Here is a 20,888-nt window from a genome sequence, read left to right as displayed (position 1 = left end):
TTGAAGAAATTAGAGCCATTTTACTACTGGTTTTTCTGGTTTTTCTGGTTTTTCCCAAAACAGAGAAAGGGGTTTTCAAAAATTGGTATGTACACATGTCAGATGGTGTTGATACTCTACATTGAGGTTGTTTAGGTGTCAATGCAAGTTTTCCATACTTGATTGCACCACTACATTGTGATTTGGAGTCGTGGAAAGCGCATCAAAGTAGGGTATCTCGGACTGCGTGAGCCGGTTCATTTTGGATGCATACAGGTTGATTTTCTATATCAAATTTGAAGATTGTTGGCTACAGTGGAGTATCTGGAACACTCATTGGAGTATAGTTGGGTTGAGGAAGGCTCATTTACAGATTTGAAGTGTGCGGAAGGTGTATGCATTGAGCAAACATGTCGGATAATCCAGTACAGATTGTTGGTGAAAAGCTGGATAGGAAGAACTTCAAGCATGGAAGTACAGGATCAAAAGTTTTCTGAAGGGAAAAGGTTTTTGGAATCTCATTACAGGTGCTGAGCCAGAGCTTGAACTACCCCGACAACCTACACAGCAGACAGCAGGTTATAGCTCACAAGCAATGGTCAGAAAGAGCATTCAAAGTGCTGCATTATCTGTCTATATGTATTTCTGATGCTATGCTCATACACATACAGGATGCTGAGAATCCCAAAGATGCATGGAATACTTTGGTGAAAATGTTTGATACAGACACAAGTCTCAATTGCGACAGCAGATACATAATGTGAAAAGGAATAAAAGGAGCATCCATGATTATGTGCAAGAAATAAAGAAGTTTGCAGATGCATTGGCAACAATAAATGCCCCCATGCCTGATGATGATTTGGTGGATATTACCTTGCGTGGTCTTGGCAAGGAATATAAATCTTTTGATACATCCATCTCGGTTCGGAGTACAGGTCCATCTTGGAGCGAGCGCCTGTTTGAGTTCCCTTTTGCAACTTGCCATGTTCGTTCCACTTAGCCAATAAACTCACACGTCCATTCCTTCTCCTCTTGGGGTGAGCGAATCCTCGTGCCAATTTTTTAAACTCACTCCGTGACACACCCATCCCCATGCTATCGCTGGCACACCTTCTTACAGATATACCTTCAACATTAACAATTCCTCTGCCAATCATTCAGAGGCTTGACAGGACCACAAAACTCCCATTAACCCCCTCAGGGCCCAGCCACTTCCTTGCCACCCTCATTGGAATCTTTTTAATAAGTGCCACCCCTTACTTCACCATTATCTAATGGGAATAGATTCCTTTCTTTGGCGAACTAGGCACGCAGTTAGTATAAAATCTGCAATGGGGTGCTGGCGGCATAGCCTCTATGTACAAAACTTATTACAAGGTGCACAAAAAAAAAACTTCCCATGGCCGTTCCTTTCTCAGATTCTAAGTGCCATGGTCGTTCCTTCGTCAAACATAAAGCCCCCATCCGTTCCAAGTTTCACACGGTCGTTCCCTTCTCAGATTATGGATTGCCACCACGGACGTTCCCAGTTTGGAACGGCCATTCCTTCTCCCGCCCATTGCCATGGCCAAATCTCTATTCAAAGCCCTCGACTGTTCCAACGAGTTTTCGGGAGCCCGTGGCCTTTTTCTCAAGTTTGCATGGCCGTTCACTCCAGTTCCATAGTCGTTCACACGGAGTATGACTTTGCACGCCCATACGCTTACAATCGCACGCACGTTCCCTAAACTTGCCATGGCCATGTCTTCCTCACAGGGTTATAAATATGGGCCCCCTCCTTCCATTTCCTCACTTTTCACTCTCAGCCTCCTAGCCAAACTATTGCAAATGTTTTCCCCAAGCTCTTAGCCTCACAGCTAGCCAGCAATATGTCAGAAGCTTCTAACTCATCCCTAGAAGTGCTCCACCACACTTCTCTAAGGAGGAAGAGACCTACCACCAGCGGCCACTTCGAGGAGTATGCAAAGCACCCCACCCAGCTCTCCCACCTCGGTGAAGCATTGATGAAGCAAGACAATGAACACATTGTTCATTGTCTGATGAAGAATCACTGTAAAGTTGAGCACAAAGCTCCTTTACTACACTAGTCTATGCTATAGAGTTGTTGCAGCAGCCGACCCAACAGTGGTTCAAAAGTTAGAGCAGCTTGGATTGGGCCGCTTGCCCACCCTGGAGCCTTGGGGGCCAAATTTGTACAATGCTTTATACTTCACCAAAAATTATGATGATGAAAATTAGCACACTGGAGTTATCTTGGATATCGAGGGGTGAAAGCACCCAGTCCAGCTCAGCGTGGGGCTTGTGCAAGATGCGATGGCACTCCCCCATATGGAGCAACCATATGTAAGGGTCTACAAGTGAGGTTTAATCCTCAAGGATGTTTTGTGGAAGACTTCAAAAATAAGTGTCGCTTGGTTGTAAAGGGTAACAGAAATGCCAGGATGTTTAGTTTGAGATAAAGGCAACCATGTTTGTGTTGAAATATACAAGTGAATAGGGTGTGTGTGGGAACAAGCTCTTGGATAGAGGCTGTAAAAGAGGAGATGTAATTGTGAAAGAACCTGTGAAAAGGTGAGAAGAATCTACTGGGAGAGAATAATGGGTAGCATGAGGGAATTTAGGAGTGTGGAGTTATTCTGGGAGATATTCAGGGAAAAGAGAAGAGGTGGAGAGAATCAGGCAAGAGGTGGAGATATTCAGGGAGTGAATCATGGAGAAATCAAGGGGATTTGATGCTTGATGTAAACACTATAAATTGAGGCATAGCCCTAATGAAAATTTGCTGGTTTTTGAGTATCCATGCCTACATTAATCTATCTGCTAATTATTCACTAATTACGTCTTAATCATTTCTTAATCACTTTGTTAATCATGTTGATTCTAGTGTATGATCCACCCTAGCTCATCATTTTGCTCAAATTTCAACATGGTATCAGAGCCATGCCTAGAATCAACCAGATTTATGAGCCCATTAGTGAATTAATCAGGATTAGTAGGTAATTAGCAAAAAAAATCAGTTTTTAGTGAGTTTTCACTCTTCCCCTTCACCCCCAGCCAGTGGAGGGTCTCTAGCACTTAGCACAAAACAAATTAGGTCACAAGCTTCTAGCTTAAGCTAGCCAACATCCTTGGCTACATGCTCAGCAAGGCGGCGCATCAAACCGCGTAGAAACGAAGGAGGAATCACGAAAATCGCTGGCGCCTATTTTTCTGAGTGAATTGGACATTGCTACTTGCTCCAATCAAATTGCTTCAATTCCTTTTAGCCCAAGGGGTAATCAAGCATGCTCTACAAGCTGGTGAAGACAGAAATCAATTTCATCAAGTCTACAGTGAGATCCAAGCTCTTCATCAAATCTGCAGGTGACTTTGGTAAAACAGAGATTAAGCTTTCATTATTTGGTCAAATCTTGTGTTTCTTGGCTTAATCCTCTACTAGACTCATTGCTATTGATGCCTTTGAAAGCATTTGAGCTCATTTGAAGTGGAAGGCACCAGATCTGAGCTCCCCGCATACTCTGTTTTCTACACACAAACCAGAGCATTAATTTGCTAATCAGTGATTAATCAGTGCTAATCACTGTACTTTGGTACAATTGAGGGTTCAAATTAACCATTAGGTATCTGATACAGATCCCTATAACTTCAGATTTCAAATCGGAGTTGGTTTGATACTCCAACCATCCCGTACAAATTGGTTACCCTTAATTTAATGTAATTTCTGGGAAAATTGTGCTGATAAATTTGTGAAAATCATCATTTTGCATTTAACCCTTGGTTAATGCCTGTAAATCTCACTCAAATTCAAGATTATTCACAGCCAGAATTGCATTTGGAATGTGCATGAGAATGAATGCTATACGCATTATGTATTGGGCACATTTTATCAGTGTAAAAATGGGAACAGACACTGCCCTTGTCCAGATTAAGGCAAGAGGTAAGACCTCCCGCATAAATTTGGGTTTGCATTGCATAATGATACAAAATAAACATAAAAAGCCCAAAGGAACTGTCAGCAAAACATTGAAACATGTTGCTCACATCATGGAGCAAAATGACCTGACGGACGAGCTCATGGCCCCAGCCATGGAAGCAGAAGAATATCTCTTTCCAAGAAGAGGATCCACACCGAGAAGAAGACCTGAAGGAAGACATGGACACAAGAAGAGAAGCTGCCACGAGAAGAGAAGCTGCCCCAAGAAGACTGAAAGAAGAGACGGACGCGTGGAGAGATGCTGCCACGACAAGAAGACTGAAGACAAGAGAAGATGTGAGGCTCCAAAGAGTGAGGAGCCATGTGAAAATCTCTGAGAGAGAGAGAGAGAGAGAACCCACAACCCAATGTAACCTGCCCCAATAAAGTAAAACCACCTCTGAGCCACCGATGATGTAGGCCACGTGGTAGATGTATGTGTGAGCACTTTAGTCAAGGTCGCGGGCACTTATAGTAGCCTTGGACACATTGAGAGAGAGAGTGTCAAGGACTATGGAGTTTAGGGACTTGAGGCACTGGTCGCGGACTGTCAAGTAAGAGAGAAACTTGATACAGGGTCCAGTTGTGCTGAAATAACTTGAGGGGAGGAGTAGACACTGGTCGCGGACTACCAAGTAAGGGGAGGCAAACTTGGTATAGGGTCTAGGTGTACTAGGAGTATTCACTTGAGGGGAGGTGTTGAAATATACAAGTGAATAGGGTGTGTGTGGGAACAAGCTCTTGGATAGAGGCTGTAAAAGAGGAGATGTAATTGTGAAAGAACCTGTGAAAAGGTGAGAAGAATCTACTGGGAGAGAATAATGGGTAGCATGAGGGAATTTAGGAGTGTGGAGTTATTCTGGGAGATATTCAGGGAAAAGAGAAGAGGTGGAGAGAATCAGGCAAGAGGTGGAGATATTCAGGGAGTGAATCATGGAGAAATCAAGGGGATTTGATGCTTGATGTAAACACTATAAATTGAGGCATAGCCCTAATGAGAATTTGCTGGTTTTTGAGTATCCATGCCTACATTAATCTATCTGCTAATTATTCACTAATTACATCTTAATCATTTCTTAATCACTTTGTTAATCATGTTGATTCTAGTGTATGATCCACCCTAGCTCATCATTTTGCTCAAATTTCAACAGTTTGCACATGGAACAGGTGTCATTGCAGATATTGACGTATGGCACAAGCACATTGGTCATGTGAATATACAACGACTGAAGTCTATGCAGGCCCAAAATATTGTTGCAAGTTTGCCAAAGTTTAAGGTTGACTTTCAAGTGCAGGAAAATGCAACAAGAAGGTCTAGACATTGAGACGACACAAAACCGTGACTATTTTGGAGCATTAATCCACCACCTTAGTTTGGTTCGTAACAAGCGATGCCTCTTGACTTATGTGTATGTCCTCGTCTCCATCTTCAAAATTATTAAGCAATAACCAACGGAGTGGCCTGCCAAGTTCTTCACCATCACTTTGCAGGTGTTGTCTTCTTGTTAAATACATTATTAACTGGTGCTTAAACCGTGATTAGGTACAACCGAACCCAAAAGATACAACGTCTAAGGTGGCAGCTTGGGGCTGTACTTCCTGCCGACATCCAAGAGAAGCTCAACTTCTCTGAAAAGGAGTTTTTCAAGAACTATTCCGACCTTCTGGGCTCCTATATGACCAACATATACATAAGGTATGTGAAGCATGCTAACTTGGTAAGCAGGCCAAACATGCTTTCCCACATGAAAAGCATGTCAGTGCAAGGCCATTGGATGTCATACATTCAGATGTATGGGGACCGACCAAGACTGCAACAATTACAGGTTGCAGGTACTATGTTACATTCATTGATGACCACACCAGGAAAGTGTGGGTTTATTTCATGAAGGAGAAAAGTGAGGTGTTTGCTCACTTTTAGATATTTAAAGCCTTGATCAAGAAGGAAAAAGGCATGCAAATAAAATTCCTAAGATCAGATGGTGGGGGAGTATATTTCTCCGATGAGTTCAGTGATTTACTGAGAAAGCAAGGAATCAAGAGGCAGTTTATGTGCAGGTACACTCCGCAACAAAATGGTGTTGTAGAAAGGAAAAATAGGCACATTGCAGAAGTGGCACGTGCCTTGATGGTGGCTGAAAAGAATATGCCACATTACTTTTGGGCAGAAGTAGTAGCAACTGCTGTGTACATTATGAACAGGACACTCATTTGCAGGCTGTTCATGGTATGACTCCTAAACAGAAGTTTACAGGCATAAGACACCGGATATGTCTCACTTGAAAGTGTTTGGGTGTAATGCATATGTACATGTTCCTGATAAAGTGAGAACAAAGTTGGATCCAAAGGCAAAGAAATGCATCTTCATTTGGTTATGTTATGGAGCAAAAAGGTTATAGATGCTATAACCCTACCACTCGTGAGATGCGAGTAAGCAGAGATGTTGTCTTCAATGAGATGAGTAGCTGGTATGCACCAGTAGTGAAGGCAACAAAAGATGTAGATGTAAGAAGTGTTGATGTAGCACCACATGTAGAGTAGCAATCATAGGTGCTGAGTGGACCTGGGGAGTCCTCTAGTAGTGGATCCAATGTTAGCCCATGGTCAGGCAGGTTGAGGAATGATGTAGGTACACATGTATCACGGAAAGGGAAGGAAAAGGTAGATCAACCTTTTGTGCCTGATCTGTCAGCAGATCACTCATATGTGGATGGTGACTCTAGTGGCTCTAAGCAGAACCTTGATGAGGAGCTTGGCATTCCGTCTGTGGTTACTCCTGGTGTAAGGAGAACCAGGGCTATTTTGAGGACACCTGGCAGTGATCCAAGTGTACGCAGGTCTACGAGGGTTAGATACCTTGTTGACAGGTTGAGATATGATGGATATACAACCCATCATTATGCTTACATGGTAAAAGAAATAGAGGAGGTTGAGCCCACTTGCTTTGAGCAGGCAATTGGAAATAAGAAATGGGAAGATGCCATGGATAAGGAGATGGCAACATTGGATGCAAATGCAACATGGGAATTAGTGCCTTTGCATAAGGAAAAGAAGGCAATTGGATGTAAGTGGGTGTATAAAGTCAAGCACAATGCTAATGGTTCAGTGAGCAGGTACAAGGCAAGATTGGTTGCCAAGGGCTATGCATAGACTTATGGCGGCATAGACTATGAGGAGACATTCAGCCCGATTGCAAGAATGGCAACTGTGAGAGCTGTCGTGTTGCTATGGCTGCAACAAAGAGTTGGTCTTTACATAAAATGGATGTAAAGAATGCTTTCTTGCATGGTGATTTGGAAGAAGAAGTGTACATGATGCAGCCATCAAGTTATGAGAGTGATGCACATCCAGATTTTGTGTGCAAGTTACGCAAAGCCTTGTATGGCTTGAAGCAGGCACCCAGAGCATGGTCAAACAAGATCGAGGAGTATCTTGTTACCATTGGATTTCAGATATCCAATGTAGATTTTTCACTCTATATCTGAAAAAGACAGATAGAGGGATCATGCTAATAGTCATCTATGTGGATGACTAATGTAGATTTTTCACTATATGTGAAAAAGACAGATAGAGGGATCATGCTATTAGTCATCTATGTGGATGACTTGATTATCATTGGTGATAGTGATGTAGACATACATGATGTCAGGATCCTTTTGAAGCAAAAGTTTGAGATGAAGGAGTTGGGTGAGTTGCGGTATTTCTTGGGCATAGGGGTGGTGAGATCACCTCATGGCATTTTGCTATTGTAGAGGTAGTATGGCTTGGACATGTTATCCAAGTATGGTATGATAGGCTGTAAGCCTATTTCAGTGCCATTGGAGCATAACACAAAGCTTTCGCAAATACAGGTGAGCTTTTGGAGGATCCCACTACATACAGGCGCATAGTGGGTGGTTTGATTTACATGACCATTACAAGGCCAGACTTAAGCTATGTTGTTGGACTTGTGAGTCAGTTTATGCAGGCCCCTAGGAAGCCACACTTGGATGTAGCTAGACGGATCCTCAGGTACATAAAGTCCACAGTTGATTATGGACTTTTCTATGAGGCAGGTACAGAGATACAGTTGCATGGGTACACAGATGCTAATTGGGGTATGGTAGTAGTGTAGACAGGAGATCTACCAGTGGTTTTATGTTCTCATTTGGGAGTGTTGCTGTGAATTGGAGCAGTAAGAAGCAGCCAACAGTTGCCTTGTCGAGTACAGAGACAGAGTATAGGGATGCTGCTATGGCAACTTGTGAGGTAGCTTGGTTTCAGAAGCTACTTGGTGACATGGGAGAGCCCATGGATAGGGTAGTTGTCATATATTGTGACAACATGAGCAGCATACAGTTGGCTAGTAACCCAGTATATCATGCTAGAACGAAGCACATTGAGGTGCATTATCACTTTGTGAGGGAGAACGTTCTAGTAGGAGATGTAGATCTGGTGTAAGTCAGAAACAGAGGATCAAGTGGTTGACATCTTTCATCACGAAGGCATTGGGCACAAAGAAGCTCCAAAGGTTTAGGAGCTTACTTGAAGTGCAATGTGTGGAGTTGAGCTCGAGGGGGAGTGTTGAGATATCGAGCTCAACTAGTGCTACGGGCGGACATTGATGACCCACCTGAGTGATAGCTTTTGCATCTACATCACTGGCATGGTTGGTGAGATTATGGGTGATATGCGGCCAGTGGGATAGCAGACTGTGTGACAGCCATTTTGGATTACTAGAGACTAGCATAGTTATAACGCCAGCTCATTTAGTTGGGTTCACATTATGGACCAACCCTTGTATGTTGTAGTAGTTGAGTATACAAACCCATATAGTGTACTCTTATCTTTATGTTATGGTTGTTGAGTAGAGAAGAAGATAGAAGAAAATTCATCTATCCATCTCAATCTTGTGTCTTTCTCTCTCTTGTGTGTGTGTGTTTGCTTGCTAGGGTTTGAAGCTCTCCCTCTCCCCACAGTCTCTTTACATTCCACTATATAAAAAGGGTATGCCCGTTAGGCTTCTAGTTTCTCTTATAGACACAAGAGTCAAAGACATGCAGAAGTGTATAATTGTTGCTTGGGACACTCCCCTCTCTGAAGGACCCTCATTCTCTACAATCTATGTCCTGACTATCTTCTATCCCTCAGAGGTCCCTACTATCTTAAAGCCCTTATAATCATGGTGACCTTGACACAGAAGACTTCATGAATTTCATAGAAATTGTGTCTGTGTAGTGGAGAATGTGTAACAGATATGTAAATTCTAGAATGCCTCTGCTAAAGCATATAGCAGAGAAGGAGAAAAAGAAGATTGGATACATGAACACCCGTCAAGATGCAGATCAAAGCATGACAGTGTTCTCATGAAGCTAGACGAAAGATCTAGCAGTATTATCCACGTGGTCACAAGGTGGTCAGATTTGAAGATTCCAAAGGAATGGACCTTCGACATAGAGAAGATACCCAAAGAACTCCCTTATCCAATTAGGTTGCAGATCAGAGAAGAAGTCCCTGAAGCTTCAACCAGCAAGTCTCTTTGTGTATCTACAAATGTCAGACCAAGGTCAAAAGAAGAAAAGCTGAGGCGGCTTGAAGATTTGTCCCAAAAACTAGGAACAATGAGGCTTGATCTTTGTGATCACTCCCAAACCATCACCAATGGAGATACAGAGCTTTACACAGCTTGTGGATGCGTGGTGGTTAGAGAAAAAGGCAGAGTATCTATGATGAGTACACCTGCTAGTAGACACAACAAGGTGACACCAAAAATCTTTTCCCTAGCCCAGATGTCATCATAGTCACTGACCAAGAAGGTATGAAGCAAGGATACCTACGAGTATATGCACCATGAGACCAACCAGCTGATCAAGTAGTAAACACAGGTCTCGCTATTTCAAACTGGCACTCCAAGGCTCTTTCTGCAAATAAATGAAAGGGCAATACAGAACAGGCAAGCTATCATGCAAGCAAATGAAAGACTCAGCCAAATCGAGTCAAGGATGCTGTTCAACCACATCGAAGTGAAGAATTCACTTGCAAAAAACTTGGCAAGGTTAAAAAGGATCCCTAAAGAAAAATATCCTCAGCAAAAATACAAGCCATCTTCACGCCAACCCACAAATCCTTGCTCACTGTAGAAATGGTGGCGGCAATACAGCCTTACAGAGAAGATGACATTCGGCAACAAAAGGCTAGCATCAGAGCTACAGAAGAAAAATGGGAGAATGTTATGGATATGTTTCAAAAGATGAAGCTTGCCAGGGGGAGCAACGAATCCCTAAAGACCGATGAGGCCATAATATCAGGTTTGAATCTAGAGCTCGACTTTGAAATAGTTGAAGAATTGTCTGCAGATTTGGATGATGAAGAAGCCCCAAAATGTGTGGAAGCAGACACAAAACCCGCAACATTCATGTTGCAAGAAGCCCCTTCTGCCATCAATTTCTCAGAAGCCGATATTGGATGGAGAGAATGCATCTCTCATGAAGGCACAAATGGTAGAAAGCTCCCTGAAGAAGATATAAAAAATATCACAAGAAGACCTCCCTACATTCGGAATGACCAACCTATTTCCCCAGTTGCATGGGTAATAGATGATGAAGATATGGGAGAAGGAAGATCCTTCACATTCAGTTGGGAAGAGAAAGTCGATGACTTTGAAAGGGTCTTCGACTACAACATACGGCTTGCAAAAGCCAAACTCGTCTCAGGAGCAACAATGGAAAGGTCAATATGGAAGTAGTCCCCTTTGATAAAGGAGAGCCATCAACAAAGCTACTAAACAAAGGAGAACTGCAATCAATCAACCTAGATGGCCTTACAAAGCAACAAGCCATAGCAGTCCTTGACAGAATGACTACATACTTCTTCAGAAAAACCTCCATCGATAAGAAAGATCCAAATTAGGCGATGCTCACCCTACTCACCTTCTTTGAAGGAAATTTGAGAATATGGTGGTACATGCTTCCTATAGAAACACAAACCATAGAGATGGGCAAAGAGATAGCCTCCCTTGAGAAGCTTCTACTCAAGCAATTTTTTGGAGAAGCAGTTGATGAGAAGGAACATTATAAAAATCAGTTCTGGAGAATGAAGTGCTATGATCTAACAAGAATCAACAAATATTGGGATAATATTCAACACTTGATCTACCAAGGGTAGCTATGGAATTATCTCTATGCTAAGCACTTTTACATAAACTCTTATCCAAAGGAGTTATCAGAAAAATTGTTAAAGATCTTCAAACCACAGAAGATGAAGCAGGTAACAAAGGTCTTGAGCAGCTTCAGAACATGACATTTGGAGGCACATCCTTCTCACTCTCCAACAAATGTGCAGAGATAAAAGGGCATCAAAAATGATGAAGAGTTATAATGAAAGAGCAAACCTTCAAGTTAAGCTTTGTGATACCTGGAAGGAATCTAGAAACTATGGATGCAAGTTTGGAACGGAAAGTTTCTCTTGTAAGAAGTTAGATAAGGCGGCAAAACAAAAAGCCTCCAAAGGACACAAAAGGTTTTTCAAAAGAAAATCATTCAAAAGAGTCTTCAGAAAGAAAGCAATAAATACAGGGGATGCATGCTTTCTCTGTGGGTGGCAAGAAAGGCCACTATGCCAAAGATTGCCCTAAGGCAAGTAAAAGGAAAGTAAAGGCTCTCCTCGCATGAAAATCAAGAGTATGAATTAATTCGAACAGATTCAGAACTTGCTGGAGATATCTCCGTGGACATCCTCAGGGACTTCTCAGGCGTCAAAAGAAGAACCAAGTCCTCCACCGTCATCTACAGAGGAAGAATCCTCCTCCGACTTTGGAGAAGAACTAGTGAAAACTGTCAGAATCAACACTTTCAGAACTAAACCTCAATTTCCTGGTTTTGAAAAGCAAAAATGGAAGCAAATCGAGCATCAATAGGGAAGCACTGGTGGACATTGGAAACAAAAGGAATACCAGCAAGGAAGCACTGTGGTGGACACCCTCAGTGCAAGCATGGTGGAAATAATAATAACCCACCACTGGGAAGCACCCGATGGCAATGAAGAAGAAGAATTCCTCTACAACAACCGATCTTCAAAACAACAATACAAACAGATTGAAGAACTACTCTGACAATCAGAGGACTCAGAGGAAGAGGAAAATTCTAAAAAGAAGAAGAATCATCTCACTCTACAGCACGTAGCAGAAATAACAAAGGGATTTTCTTGGAGCAGAGATGAATCTCCACCCAGACTGCCAGCAGTCAAGGCAAAAGGAAAATTCCAAAGCAACACGGAAGAAGTGACAAAGCTTAAAGCGAAATTGGCTGAACAATCAGAAGAACTGAGACAGGTGACCCACTACTACAACCAAGCCATAATAGATAATAAATCAGTTGCCCAGGATAATATGCAGCTAAAAGAAGAACTTGAAAAGTATAAAAAGGCACTTACTAGACAGCAAGAAGATCTCGACTGTCTACTAAAAAAGAATGGTGAGCTCTTGGCTAAAATGGAGTTACTATAAATATAATGCATAGAAGCACTAGCCAGTTTCTTCGAAACTAGTATCAAGATGGTCAGTAGGCTCTCTCAATCAGATAATTCTGGGAACAAGGATCAGAACAGCTCTCTCTCCCCACATACACACACACACACACTTGCACGCTCATCTGTGTGACTATGTGCGTACATACATACGTGTATGTGATTGTGTAATGTTGTCTTCATGCCTGCATGCGTTATGCAAATGTCTTGATTGTGTGCATGTGCTAGTGTGTGTATGTGCACGTCTGTGTGTATGGTGTGAGTGTGTGTACATGTGTATGTTTGTGTTTATGTGTGTATGACGGTGCAAGTGTGTTTGCATGTACGTGTGTATGAGCATGTGAATGTGTCCATGTGTGCATCTTTTTGTCTATGTGTGCATCTTTTTGTCTATGTGTGTGCATGTGCATGTACATATGTGTGTGTGCATGTACATGTGCAAATGTGTATGCATGTGTGGGTGTGTGGGTGTGCACGTCCATGTGTGTACACATGTACTTGTGTATGTGAGTGTGTGCATGTGTGTATATGTATGTGCTTATGTGTGTGCATATGCATGTCTGTGTGTATATGTATGTGCTTATGTGCGTGCATATGTGTGTGCAAGCTTGAGTGTTTGTGTGTGTGTGTGTGTGTGTACGTTCATGTGTGTGCATGTGTGTGTGTCTCTCTCTCTCACAAAGACATAATCTCCCACACACGCACACACAAACATCCTCTCGCTTCTCACATGCATGCACACACACATGCTATATACCTCTCTCTCTCTCTCTCTCTCTCTCTCTCTCTCTCACACACACACACACACAAACGCACACACCTCTCTTTCTCATGCATACACATGCACATGCACTCTCTCTTCTCGCACTCCCTGACACATGCATAGAAACTCTCTCTCTCTCTCTCTCTCTCTCTCTCTCTCTCTCTCTCTCTCTCTCTCTCTCTCACACACACACACACATACATGCACACACACACACACACACGCACACACTTGCATGCATATGTGTGTGATTATGTGTGCACATACATACGTATGTGTGATTGTGTAATGTCGACTTCATGCAAGTGTTTTGATTGTGCGTATGTGCTAGCGTGTGAATGTTGTGTGTGTACGTGGTGTGTATGTTTGTATTTATGTGTATCCATGTGCGAGTGTGTACATGTACGTGTGTGTGAGCATGTGAATATATGTGTGTACATTTTTGTGTCTATGTGTGCACGTGCACGCACATGTGTGTGTGTGTGTGCATGTACCACGTGCAATTGTGTATGCTTTTACGTCTATATATATAGGTGTACATGCATGTACTTGTGTATGTGAGTGTATATATGTGTGTATATTTATGTGCTTGTGTGCATGTATATGCATGTATGTGTATGTGCAAGCTTGCATGTGTGTATGCGTGTAAGTGTGCAAATCTCTATGTGTGTGCACGTGTGTCCATGCATGCAAGTGTGTGTTTGTGTGCGTGTGTGTGTATAGATATATTTATATATACATGCTTACATACCTATAGATACATACATGATGTGTGTGTGTGTGTGTGTGTGTGTGTGTGTGTGTGTGTGCATAGGTATGTATATTCTCTCTCTTACACATGCACATAATATAATATTAGAAGATATGTGTGTGTAGAGGAGGGGGGATTTCTTTCTAATGTATTATATATAGATATCTATTTATATATACATGCTTACATACCTATAGATACATACATACATAATACATATGTGTGTGTATGTATTTATCTATGTATGTATAGGTATGTATATTCTCTCTCTTACATATGCACATAATATAATATTGGAAGATATATATGTGTACGTGGAGGGGTGGGAAATTTTCTTTTTAATGTATTATTATATACATGTAAGAAACTCATTCAATGAGCAAATGACTTGATTGATAGTGACAATTAATTGTGAGCCCCAATGCATCTAAGCATGTGGGAAAGAAACCCCAAATGGTGTCTTCTCTGCTCCTTTCTCCTTTTCAAAAATTATCCCTTCTCCTTTCTCCACGACGTGGAGAGAAAAACCTATCCTTAATAGATAGAATAGTACCCTTTGAAAGGACGATTTAAATAAAAAGAGGCTAAAAATAAGCTCAAGAAACCACCTAAGAGAGCTAAATGTAACTCAACAAACCAATAAAGAGAGCTCTGATCCAATTGCGTGTTGGTCGTGATCTCAATCTTGGTAATCACCACCTTATGTCGTCCCATGGTCCTTAATAATTAACCAACTTTTTCACTACGATTTACAAATCAAAGCTATGTGATAAGCATATCACCCCTTGCTTACATAGTCGTGTAAATACACTACTAAATACAACATAGACGATCCTATAAATATATATTGTAATGATTAATAATAAAAAATATAAAGAAAACTCAAAAAAGGGTACTAAAGTTATTGTGATGATTAATAATTAAAGAATATATTAAGAAGACTCCAAAAAGGGACACGGCAATTACCGATGGAGCTGCTCCCTTTTCTCACAATGATCTAGACCAATGGCAATTGGCCAAATTTCAAGACAAGTTCTCCACATGCCAAGGGTGTTGAAAGTACTCGTCGCAAGAATAACCTTAGCTAGCTAAGGATTGGGACAAAGCATTCCAATTCCACTATCAGGTTTTGCACAGGTTCACCACGCAATGATTAGCAATGACATTCCTAGTCAATTCATTTGGTTGTGACAAGAACCCAAGTGACATTTTGTCGCTATTTATTCATCACAAACCTTCTCATGGTTTGAGAAAACCATACCTACTACTTCGTGTTGATGATAGATGGCCCACAGAGATGGCTCTTTCTCCAAACTTCTATTAACAAGGAAAGCAATGGCAAAAGAAAGATCACTTATAATAAGGTGATTGAAAGATCTTGGTACTATTACAAGAAGCCTTGTTCTAGACATAGCTCTCTTTGGATTCATATTCAAAGAGAGAGAAGGAAAGAGAGACTTTTTGATTGATCTGAGAGAGAGAGAGAGGCATGAATTGCATGCATGTGCAGGCTGGAGAAAAAATGGAAGATTCTAAAGGTATATTATTCCAACAAAAATTGAGTTAAAAAAAGATAATCACATGGTCGTAGGCCTATATAGGTCAATGCTTTGATTCCTACTGGGAGCTCCAACTAGCAAAATTTCTAGTTTTCTTTGGCCAAGAGCCCAGTCGAGTCCCCATGGTAACTCTTCACCATGACAAGAATTTAGGAAAATAGAATTTAGATAACATCTCTCGCCACGCTAGAAAATAGGCCCGCCAAGTTTCTTCCAATCAACAATCACAATAAACCTTTCACAAATGTTTATTTCTTCCAATCAACAATCACAATAAACCTTTCACAAATGTTTACCAACCACAATAAGAACTTGTTGCAAACTTGTAAACCTTCACCTACAAATCTCGAGACGGCCTGGACTTGAAATTGGCCAAAAAGCCCATACAATCAAGGAAATCGAAGGTATTTGTAGAGCATGGAGGGCAACGAACTTCCTAGCAAAATACCCAATGTTGATTTTTATTTATCGTGGGACTCACACTATAGGCGTTGTAAAAGCTGCATGAGATGGGCTCTAAGTGCAGTGTCGCAATAGTGTGGGCTTTAAAGGCTTGGATTTTTTTTTTTTGAGAAAGGATAACTTTATTATGAGAGATGATTTGTCACCTGTGATCAACGGGCTAGGGACTGATCAATAGCCACTTAGCAAAATCTAGTAGTTCAGAGCTACAAGGACCAATGCGTACTTTTAGTTCTGCCTATACGAACGCTTTTTCTTTCCATTCAAGGCGTTACATTTGAGGGCAACGTCTGACAACGAGTTGATTTCGGGCCAACCAGAGTTGTTGCAGGACTTTGTATCTCACGCAAGGCCAGATGCTTGCTAATGTCAGATTAAGAAAAGTGACATCCCCAAGCAAAGCATGCTTCCATGTAAACTGATGCTGTGTGCCCCTGTTGTCCAGCCACTTCCTTGTTCCTCTCCATAAGCTTGAGCTATTGGGCATGCCCAAAAGATGTGGAACGGGTCCGCCCTATGGGTGTTGCAGAACGAACACATCGATGAGGTTCGGGCCTAGCTAGTGATTCTGGAGTCTATCTCTGGTGGTTGGGGAACTTGAGATGTAGGAGCCTCCAGAGAAAGACATTAACCCGCAAAGACAACGTTTTGCAGACGGCATGGATTTAGTACTCTTACAAGCACACTAGACAAACCCCCGATTTTCAAATGATGGATTGATTAATTCCAAGGCTCGTAAGGTAGCTAGTTTCATGCCTAAGTTTACTAGGCATGCCTTCTCCTATGTCCTCTCCCATGGTGTTCCTAAATACACCATGGTTGCATATGCAGGAATATTGGTTGCATATGAAGGAATCCATGGAAGGGTAATCCTTGTGTGTTCATCATGGTCTAACTTCATGGGAACCTTCGTCCTAGCTGGACACATCAACACACAATTAACAACATATATATGACTAATACAACCTTACGCATGGGCACGACAAATTTTAAATAAAATGAGGGCTAAAATAAGCTCAAGACACACCACGAAAAGAGTGCTAAATGTAACTCAACAAACCAACAAAGGGGCCTCATAGTATTTCTAGATCAACCCATTTCACCTCCGTGTTGGTCGTAATTTTCGTAATCACCACCTTATGTCATCCCATGCTCCTTAATTAACCAACTATTACTACGATTGATAAACTAAGTGTACATACGATATTGAATACATAGATGGTCCTATATATATTTTAATGATTAATAATTTAAAAATATAAAGGAGAATGGAAAAAGGGTACGATAAATATTTGTGATGATTAATACTTCAAAAATAATAGGAAGACTCAGAGAAGCACACACCCCATCAAATATCCTAACTACGCAGAGGTGAGCATTGATCGATTATTTGCTAGAGGGGGCATTGATCAATTGCTTGCATTCATCAGAGGGACCAATGGCAATTAGCCAAATTCCGATGGAGCTCATTCCTTTTCTTATTTACAAGGATCAAGACCAATGGTAACCGGCCAAATTTCAAGAATTACAAGACAAGTTCTGATGGTAACTGGCCAAATTTCAAGACAAGTTCTGGACAAGGCAGTACTCGCCGCAAGCATAACATTAGCTTGCCACTTATCAGGTTTTCGTCGAGCAACAAGATTCTCCACACAACGATTAGAAGTGTCGTTTCTAGTCAAATTATTCGGTAGTGACGAGCACCCAAGTGACAATTCATCACAATCGTTCTCTCATAGCTTGACAGCACCGTATCCACTACTTTGTTGATGATAGATGGCACAGAGAGATGACTCTCTCACACTTCTATTAAAGAAGGTAAGCAATATCAATTTACTATTAATTGAGGATTGATGGTCTACTGTCAAGGGCTCTCCTCGGTTGGGTTTTCGCCTCACCTGCTCCTAAGGCTGTTCGGATATTTCTTCAGAGCGTTGCAGCACACATTCACACGATGGAAACTAAAACAGCTTGAAAGCTAAAAGAAACCTGTTTAGCCTTCTCCTCCCCCTTTAATAAACTTATCCAAATTTACCCTTCTACCCTTGAAAACCTTTGAAAACTTCACAAAATAAAAAATCTGACCTACCCCCCAAAAATACACCTCGACTCCATAGTTCTGCTACGCAGCACCCAAAAGACTCAATAGCAGACTGGTTCAGTCACAGTAAATGTCCTGCCACATCACTAGGCTATCGTGTGGGTCATATTTCACGCGTTGATCTTCCTGAATTCCTAATTAACCATCACAGCAGTACTATCAAGGTTTACCTTGCTCAAAAGGAAATAAGACCCAGACACCAAAACACGGAGTCTCAACCACTGCTAACAGAACATGTTTTTTTTATTCAACTTAAAAGACAAGTGATTACATGAGATGATGGGCGCCAGGTGGGGGCGGGCAGACGGCCATGCCATCAAAACCCGCGGGCACCTTCACATCTACATTCTAACCTCTTCTACATACATTCTATCATGGATATAAGACCCCTCAGCATTTGCAAGGGTTGCAGTTGCAGTTAGCACCACACTTGCAGGTATTTTGGCTGGTGGCCTCGGCCTCGGCCTCACAGGGGCAGGGATCCGCACATTGGCAGTTGGATCCGCACTTGCACGCATTACCAGCCACAGTCACCTCCTTCCTGCTCCAAAGAAGGTCCAATTGCTGCATTATTAGAACACTCAAGTTTCGACCATAAATCGTAAGACATGGTTCTGTTGTGTCAGTATATTTAACACATGCTAAGATACCATAATCTACGTTAATGACAATAAGAGAATGAACGAATAGATCCTACGTTAAAACACGACAATAAGAGAGCTATTTGAATACATGCTAAGATACCATGATCTACGTAAAGACATGACATATACACGCATATATGTATACAGGGAGGATGCAAGTAAGTTATTTTTTTCGTACATATGTAGGTACGCATCCAGATAAGACATGACAATTAGAGAGTGAATGAATAAATCACAAAATTGGATGCAAGTAAGTTATTTTTTTCGTACATATGTAGGTACGCATCCAGATAAGAAGGTGCACATGTATGTAAGATATCTAAGCCATAGCATATGTACGCTTACCGCACACGCCTAAGTGCATACATACAGATAAGAAGGTGCACATGTATGTAAGACCTAAGCCATAGCATATGTACGCTTAGCGCACACACTTAAGTGCATACATACACGATACCACCATACATGGAAAAGTTGAGATATCAATAAATGCATGCCTGAATAAGGAGGATGTGTGTAGCTTGGGAAATAAACGTTATTTTTTTCAGATAGATATGTATGTATGTAGGTACGAGATCTAAGCCATAGCATATGTATTCTTATCACACACACCTAAGCGCATACATACACGATACCAGCATACATGGAAAAGTTATATATCATGGCGTGTGTGACATACATGAATACATGCTTTGTATGTACGCATGTACATAGCATACATACACGATGGCCAGATAAGCATACATGAAAGAGAGAAAACCAAAGTTCTCCATAAGAGTCTGCAGGCAGACTAATTAACCTAAAACTCAACCCATCCTGCCCTCAATGCTTGGTTTGAGGCTTCAAATAGATTCTGGTACAATCGTACTAATTACTCTATGGCACGCTGAATTTCCCTTGGGAACCCTCGCGCTTAGGAAGGCCTTCAAGGGCAGAGATACCAAATCCCACACAGTTAGGTCAAAGCAAGTTACTTACGGGGCATCGAGGGCAGTCTCATCGAACACCTTCTTGCCACACCTGCGCCCACCACCACGCACACCAAGCAGCTAGTCAGCAGGCAAATTTCAAACATACTTGCACCAAGCACTAGCGACTAGTTTAGAGGGGACGATATGTTAAAATGGTGTCTGCTTACATACTTGCATCCACTCCCGCAACTGCAGTCGGAGCCGCAGCTGCATCCGCCACCGCAGGAAGACATGGTTGCTCTGTTCTGTGCGTGGAACTGTGGGTGAATTGAATCTTCGACAAAAGAACCTCACTATGAAAACCAGGAAAGCAAATTAGAGAAGCCCCAACAATTCTATACACAACCCTAATGTTTTGAAGGCCATTATATAAAATATAGAGAAGCCCCCCCCACTTATTTCTAGAAGATTCCCATTGCTATTTGTTGTCAAATATTAAAAGGGCATCTCACCTACCCCTGGTACTACCTTGACACCTGGTACTATCTTGACATCTGCCCCACCCCACACCTCAATTATGAGTGGCATGTCCTTGTCCTACTTCAATATATTCAATATCATGTCCCATGTCCCATGTGGCCTCCAAGAAAAAGCTGGCATAAAGCATTTGGTGTATCCACATGGACAAGATAGATTTCCATGCCTTACCTTGTAATCTCCAAAGGTAAACAATGTGAATTAAATTTGTAGAGTTCAAGGTTGCTTCTCGAGGCATACAACTTTCATTTTACTTTTTGCAAGTTTTTCTTGACAATTCCTTGTGTAATTTATGATGGGAACCTTCAAGTTCTACCAATGTTTCTTGACGACCCAAATGCCCAAAAAAATGGGCATGACAGCCCATCAAACATTAAGCTTAATTGTGTTCACATGTGTCATAAAAAATTAACCCTGACTACTATGGGGATTATGGGCAATTTAATGTCAACAAATTTATCGCCCTTTGAAGCAGCCACCATTAGCCTAGACTTGCACCTCACACTCTTTTTCTCATCTTCTCTTTATTTCTCCTCTACTACAAGAAGGCAATTAATTTAATATTTGTTGACTAAGTTTTTCTTTAATTTTTTCAATTCTTATTTTTGTAAACGAAACTTATTACCTTCAAGAGTTGCCTTCCTTTTACATGGTTGACACAAGAATAGCCACAATATATTTTCACAAGATGAGAAATAACAATTTT

The 20,888-nt window shown here is 41.5% G+C and overlaps 2 protein-coding genes and 1 long non-coding RNA gene across 3 annotated transcripts; 2 read left to right on the top strand and 1 right to left on the bottom strand.

Moving 5' to 3' along the window:
* The first annotated feature begins 5,251 nt into the window (after nt 1-5,251).
* LOC147635021 (uncharacterized) lies at nt 5,252-9,301 on the top strand. The gene is made up of 3 exons (XM_086803340.1): nt 5,252-5,361; nt 5,496-5,648; nt 9,187-9,301. The coding sequence occupies exons 1-3, from the start codon at nt 5,252-5,254 to the stop codon at nt 9,299-9,301; spliced, it is 378 nt and encodes a 125-aa protein (XP_086659466.1).
* Nucleotides 9,302-18,315: 9,014 nt separating this feature from the next.
* On the bottom strand, nt 18,316-20,097 carry LOC147635019 (uncharacterized). Its single transcript, XM_086804271.1, has 3 exons — nt 19,877-20,097; nt 19,713-19,754; nt 18,316-18,631 (listed from the first exon to the last, which is right to left on the bottom strand). The coding sequence occupies exons 1-3, from the start codon at nt 19,936-19,938 to the stop codon at nt 18,481-18,483; spliced, it is 255 nt and encodes an 84-aa protein (XP_086660397.1). The 5' UTR covers nt 19,939-20,097; the 3' UTR covers nt 18,316-18,480.
* On the top strand, nt 18,852-19,210 carry LOC147635020 (uncharacterized). Its single transcript, XR_015266826.1, has 2 exons — nt 18,852-18,920; nt 19,013-19,210. It is a non-coding gene; the product is annotated as an uncharacterized LOC147635020 (long non-coding RNA).
* Nucleotides 20,098-20,888: the final 791 nt, after the last annotated feature.

The sequence above is a fragment of the Cibotium barometz genome, chromosome 10, assembly GCF_041138505.1.
Source record: "Cibotium barometz isolate CiBa-2024 chromosome 10, ASM4113850v1, whole genome shotgun sequence".
NCBI lineage: Eukaryota > Viridiplantae > Streptophyta > Polypodiopsida > Cyatheales > Cibotiaceae > Cibotium > Cibotium barometz.
The sequence above is the reverse complement of the archived record's forward strand: the minus strand, read 5'-3'. Positions and strand labels throughout refer to the sequence as shown.